General features: G+C 41.0%; 1 protein-coding gene across 8 annotated transcripts in view; it reads left to right on the top strand.

Annotated features, from left to right (window-relative positions):
- Positions 1-6,300, top strand: part of Hacl1 (2-hydroxyacyl-CoA lyase 1) — a 65,426-nt gene that overhangs the window by 44,119 nt on the left and 15,007 nt on the right. For 4 of the 8 annotated variants that reach the window (XM_008849980.3, XM_029554515.1, XM_029554516.1 and 1 more), the window contains 2 exons: positions 1,753-1,939; positions 4,553-5,403. In XM_008849980.3, coding sequence (XP_008848202.1) covers positions 1,753-1,939; positions 4,553-4,732 — 367 coding nt within the window. In that variant the 3' untranslated portion in view covers positions 4,733-5,403. Of the gene's footprint in view, positions 1-1,752; positions 1,940-4,177; positions 4,243-4,552; positions 5,405-6,300 lie in introns of those variants that run through there. The other 4 variants (XM_029554514.1, XM_008849981.2, XM_029554517.1 and 1 more) reach the window with 4 other exon arrangements.

Raw genomic sequence — 6,300 nt, forward strand, 5'->3', positions numbered from 1 at the left:
CAGAAAAACAAACGATGTATGTTCTCCCTCATATGTGGCTCCTAGCACCAAATCCTTTTAAATTCCAGGTCCTTTTAATAAGATGATGCTGGGGATGGAGAGATGGCTCAGTGGTTAAGAACACTGACTGTTCTTGCAGAAGACCCAGGTTCGAATCCCAGCACCCACATGGCAGCTAACAACTGTCCATAATTCCAGTTCCAGGGGATCCGACTCTGACCTCTGAGCCTCTTCTGACCTCTGCAGGCATTGCACAGCACAAGTGTGCTTACTTACATGCAGGCAGTACACTCGTGCACATAAAATAAAAGTAATAAACAAAATATTTTTTAAAAATAAGATGATGCTATACAGCAGTCCCTTCTGCATGAAATAACTACCATCATCATAACGTCGCTGAGCCTGATCGCTAAATCTGACCTCTGAGCCTCTTCTGACCTCTGCAGGCATTGCACAGCACAAGTGTGCTTACTTACATGCAGGCAGTACACTCGTGCACATAAAATAAAAGTAATAAACAAAATATTTTTTAAAAATAAGATGATGCTATACAGCAGTCCCTTCTGCATGAAATAACTACCATCATCATAACGTCGCTGAGCCTGATCGCTAAACAGTCACAATTGGGCTTGTTGACGGTTGTGCTCATTCATTAAAGGAGTGCCAAGCAGGGTCACTGGACCCTCACCTGAGTATCCAGCCACTCTTCCCAGCCAACTAGTCCAGACTTGGAAGACAAAAGAAAAATGAGGAAGAACCCAATAGAAGGATGCTTTTGGAAGTCCTTGTCAGGAAACTCCAATGGACTCTCACATGAACATTTGAAAATTGCCATGTTCTGACTTTTTCTAGTTACCTATCTAGAACTTGTAATTCTAATTATTCTTGCCTTTACTTCTCCTTCACATCTCCCATTCATGATTCAAGGACTTTCTTCTCCCCTTAGAGGCAAGAGTTATGGAATTTGGGAGTCTTTCAAATAGACCCACTGAAGGGGCACTCCAATTGCCTCACCCTGTGTCCCTGTTCATTGTGGAAGAAGCCAGAGCAGTCAGCATACCTATTCCTGACTGGTAATCTGGGTAGCCCCTTCAGAGGATTGCATGATAAGAACAGGAGGTAGGAATTGGCTAGGCAGTTAGGGTAAAAACCCCAAAGAAATGTAGCCAGTTGCTTGGCTAAAAGTCAATATGTCCTTCGGCCTGTTAGCAACATACTCTGTTCCAAGGCCAAAAATGTCAAAAGTATTTGGGAGCTTGTGTCTAATCCTTAAAAGATTTTAGGGTTACCTCTTCAGAGGGGGGAATGTGTATGAAATTCTCAATAAATTTTTTGTTTAAAAAAAAAAGGTGTTGGATATTCAGTCTGTAAGACTTGGGACCAGATGATAGTTCCCTTTGCTTTAAAGGGAAACGGAATGAAGTAAAATAAATAAATCACTGTCAGTGACCTATTAGCTATTGCTGCATTAACTTTTAAGGATATTGTCACTGGCAGATAAAACCACTATTTTTTTTAATAATAAAAGGCCTGGAGTTTGTTGGACTCACTGAGGGACATTAAAATACTGGGGTGATGAATAAAGGGAGCACAGTGAAAATTATTTTTGTTTTATAGATTGCTAACTGTTCTGGGAAAAAAAAAAGTATGTCCTTTGGGTCAGCGTAAAATTTTCAAAGTTAATTTTGTAAAATTACTTTTTTCTAGAATCTTAAAGATTTGAATTTCATTGGCCTGTCACTTTATTTTCAGTTCCCCTCCAATGTGTCTCCTGCCAAACTCGCATTATGAGCAGGTCATGTCTGCATTTGGAGGCAAAGGGTATTTTGTGCAAACACCTGAAGAACTCCAAAACTCCCTGAGGCAGACCCTGGCAGACACAAGCACACCCTCTCTTATCAACATCATGATTGAGCCACAAAGCACAAGAAAGGCCCAGGTAAGTTCATTTGCTGAGCAGAAAGCAAGAAATGCATCTGCTCTCTCCCCACTGCCCCTGAGAGGAACACCCTCTGTCACCCAGAGCTCATCCTAAACTACTTCTGAGTTTGGCAGTTTCATTTGCTTGTTCAGCAAATATTTGTTGAGATATTTATTGTTATGGGTACTTGCTAAGAATAGTAAGGTATGTAAAACCAGGCTCAGTCCTCAACACCATGGAGTTTATAGTTCAGTAGGGAAGGTAGATTGCAGGTGACTGCACAGCTGAATGTTATGTGACAGAGCAAGGAAAATGACTGGAAGGAAAGGGACTGATGTTCTAGGCAAACGTAAATGAAGGAATCAAGGTTATGTTGGGGCTCTAGGGAAAGCTCAGGGAAAGTGGTGCTTAAACCAAGAACAGAGTGATAAGTAGGGGAGTAGACATCTCAGCAAAGAGGAGGTGGCACAGTGTGCAAAAGCTCTGTGTTAAGGAGCTGGCCAAGTTGGAACTGAAAGAAGACAGATGAAGTGCTCACAGTGCGACATGGGACTGCAGGTGGTTGATTTGTGTAGGTGCATTCAACCTTACTGTGACCTGTCAAGTCAATGACTCACAGCAGTGAAATAAATGGCAGAGTATGTTACATGATCTCTTCCCATCTCAGAAGTTGCTTTTCATACTTACTGTTTAAAATTTTTTATTATTATTTTATGCATATGAGTGTATTGTCTACATGTATGTAACCACCTGTGTCATGCATTGCCTTCAGAAGAGGGTGTTGGATCTTGAACTGGAGTTCTAAACATGGTTGTTAGCTGCCATGTGGGTGCTGGAAATCGACCCCAGTCCTCTGCAAGAGCCACCAGTGCTTCTAACCTCTGAGCGTCTCTGCAGCCCCACCATACTTAGTTTTATACTCTGGTCCATACAACTGTTTCCTCTTACATACCTGTCCTCCATGATTCCGCTTTGTATATTAGACACATCTTCAGAGCAATTAATCTTTCTCTGTTGTTGGTTTCTTTTTGCGTGTGGTGTGTGTGTGGGGGGGGGGAGTTTTCACATCTATGAGTGCACATGTATGCAGGTACATGTGTAGGCCAGAGGTTGACATCAGATGTCTTCTTCCATTGTGCTCCATTTTTTTATGGAGCTCTGGATAAACCCACAGTCCACTGATTTGGCTAGCTTATCCCAGGGACTGTGTCTCTGCCTCCCAAATGCTGAGATCACAGTCATTTATGTGGTGCTGAGGGTCTGAATACTAGTCATCATGTTTGTGCAGCAAGTGCTTTACTACTGAGCCATCTCCCCAGACTCTCTCTTGGTTCTTAGACATGGATCCACTGTGGATCTCTTTTGACAAGGCAGAGCACAAATTGGCAAACATACCTGAATAATCAATAGTAAGTAATTTGGGAACTGTCAGATATATAGAATTCTGCTGAAATTCTGTTTATAGAAAAGTAGACATTAGAGACTTCAGGACTTTTCTTAGAGCCAAAAGAAAGGACATTTAGGGCAAAGCCTGCTGGTAAGGAAGAACACGCAAACCAGGAGGGAGATGAGCAGGGGGCATTCGCAGGGATTTCTCTAACCCTTGTAATGATATGCTTCCAGCACCTGTTGTGTAGTCTCTCTGTGAACACTGTATTTCTGGAGAAATACAAATTCTTATCCACCTCTGTAACGGGATTGTGAGGATTATCCTTATATTTAATCACTTTACATTATTATCTTCATTCCAGTGGGATTCTAACGCATTTTCATTTCCAAGCTGTTGTTTTTCCATTGCATGTCTGTCCATCATTATTCATGGAGTCACAGTATTGGCTGGCTGCTTCCTGTTTTATTACCAGAGTACCTTAATGTCTGTGGTCATCTGTGTCTAGGTGACACGTGAGGATGTGTTAGTCCCAGGAGAAGCTTCCCTGCAGTTTTTGTTAGCCTTGCTTCTCGGAACTAGGACCTTGGTCTTGTCTCTTCTTTCCTTCTGAGTGTATTTCTGGTTCTTTCTTACTCTAGTTTTTGTGTCCTGGTTACTGTTTAGTAGAAGAGGACCCCAAAAAACATTTAGATTGTTTTATATAAGACACAAGGTTCATAATGAATTTCTAGCTCCTTTTTGACTAGACCAAGCACAACTCATTTTGTCATCATCGTGTGGTTCTTTTAGATTTTAAAGCAATTACAGTGAAGATACAGTTTAATACAAGTGTTTCTTCTAAACATTGGATTTTTTTTTTCTTCTAGGATTTTCACTGGCTTACCCGTTCTAACATGTAAATAAAGAAACTAGTTGATGGTTTTGAGTTTTCTTTTTCCTGCAAGGTAGAATTTACTTTCGACAGAAAAGTTATTATAATGTTAAAATTTTACAAAAATTAAAATCAATTTTAAGTTACTTTTTTGGGACAGAGTAGCCCTGGCTGGCCTGGAACTCACTATGTAGACCAGGCTGGCCTCAAATTCACAGAGATCCACCTGCCTCTTCCTCTAGAAGGCTGGGACTAATGGCCTATACCACTACACCTGGCCTTTAAATTACATTTTATGTAGAGGAATTGATTAAAGATAGAAGAGGTTCCCATTATTTGTTACGAGTTTTGAATTTTATGTTTCCCAAAGACTTACAGGCCAAAGGCAGCAGTTTGTGGCACGGTTGGAAGGCAGTGGAATCTTTGGAGGTGGGACCTGGTGGAAAGAGGTCACAGTAGGGGAATAGGAACCTGGTGCATGCCCCTGAACTTGCCCTCTCAGCTTCTTGGCTACCATGAGGTGAGCATCCTCCTCTCACCAGCTCCCTGACATGATGACTGCCTTACCCCAGACCCAAAAGCAGCAGGGCTGCTTTTGATCATACTGAAACATCTAATGCTCTGAGCCAGGGGCTGGAGAGATGGCTCAGCAGTTAAGAGTACATACTGCTCTTGCAGAGGACCTGAGTTTGGTTCCCAGCATTCACATTGGGCGACTTACAGTCACCTATGGTTACCTGCACTCGTGCACATGCCCACACACAGACATATACACATACATATAATTTAAAATAAAATAATTCTTAAAACTATGAGCCAAAATAAATATTTTCTCCTTTTAAGTTGATTTTTCTCATTGGTCTAGCAGGTGTGTGGGGGTGCACCACCCAAGCTAGGCTACTTTACTCTTTAAACCGGAATTTTAGCTATTCAAGTAATAAGCTATGCAGATTGTTAGAAATATGTTTTAAATAATCATAATTTTGTAATGTTTGAGATTTCCTGGGAATACTGATTTCTTTTCCCTGAATCTCAAAGAGTAACATGCCAGGAAATTTTTAAAAACTGAGAAATTTGCTCTTTTTTTTTTTCACTATATGTTATAATTCTAAAATGTGTTACTGTTGCTGAATAAACATGCCTTATTTTTAAAAATTGATTTTCAGGGGTTGGGGATTTAGCTTAGAGGTAGAGTGCTTGCCTAGCAAGCGCAAGGCCCTGGGTTCGTTCCTCAGCTCCGGGAAAAAAAAATTGATTTTTCAACTGGGGCATGGTGACACATGCCTTCAATCCCAGCACTCCAGAGGCAGAGACAGGCAGATGTCTGTTAGTTCAAGGCCAGCCTGGTCTCCATAGTGAATCTAGGCCAGTTGTGGCTACATGGAGACCCTGTCTCAAAAAGACCAGCCCCATCCCCGCCCAAAAAATTTATTTTCTCTGGTATTTTGTCATAGAAGTAGAAAGTTGACTAATTGTATTCTACCACAGAAATAACCATTTACAAACAGAAACAAAGAAGAGTTTTTATTGAATATTAGCATTGTACCTGTCTAACTGCTGAATTACCTATCAGTTTCCATTATGCAAATTCATTCTTTATGTTAAAACAGTATCTTTTAAAAACGCTCTCTGGAAAAAAAAATAAAAGCTCTAACAATTATATAACGCAGAGATGTGTTCAGGAAAGTTGGTGTATGTGGGCTCATTCTGTTTTGTATTTTATCTTTTGATGACTTAGTACCCTAGTCTCAATTTTAGTGGAACTTGACTTGTCCTATACTTGATAAGTTGAATGTTTTTCCTGGAAAGAACTCATCAAGCCGGAGGAGAAATTACGCCACACCCAAAGTAATAACTGTAGCGTGTGTCAGATCCCCTGAAACTGAAGTTGAGGATGGATGTTAAGGCCATGTGGATGCTGGATACCAAACCTGGGTCCTCTACAAAAGCAACCAGTGCTCTTGACCGCTGAACCATCTCCTCAGCTCCATACTTCAGGGTTTTTTTTGTTTGTTTGTTTGTGTTTTTTTTTTTGGTCTTTTTGAGACAGGGTCTTCCTGTAGCCCCAGCTGTCCTGGAACTCACTATGTAGACCAGGCTGGCCTTGAACTCACAGAG

The sequence above is a fragment of the Nannospalax galili genome, unplaced genomic scaffold (genome assembly GCF_000622305.1).
Source record: "Nannospalax galili isolate Female #2095 unplaced genomic scaffold, S.galili_v1.0 scaffold364, whole genome shotgun sequence".
In the NCBI taxonomy this organism is placed as follows: Eukaryota; Metazoa; Chordata; class Mammalia; order Rodentia; family Spalacidae; genus Nannospalax; species Nannospalax galili.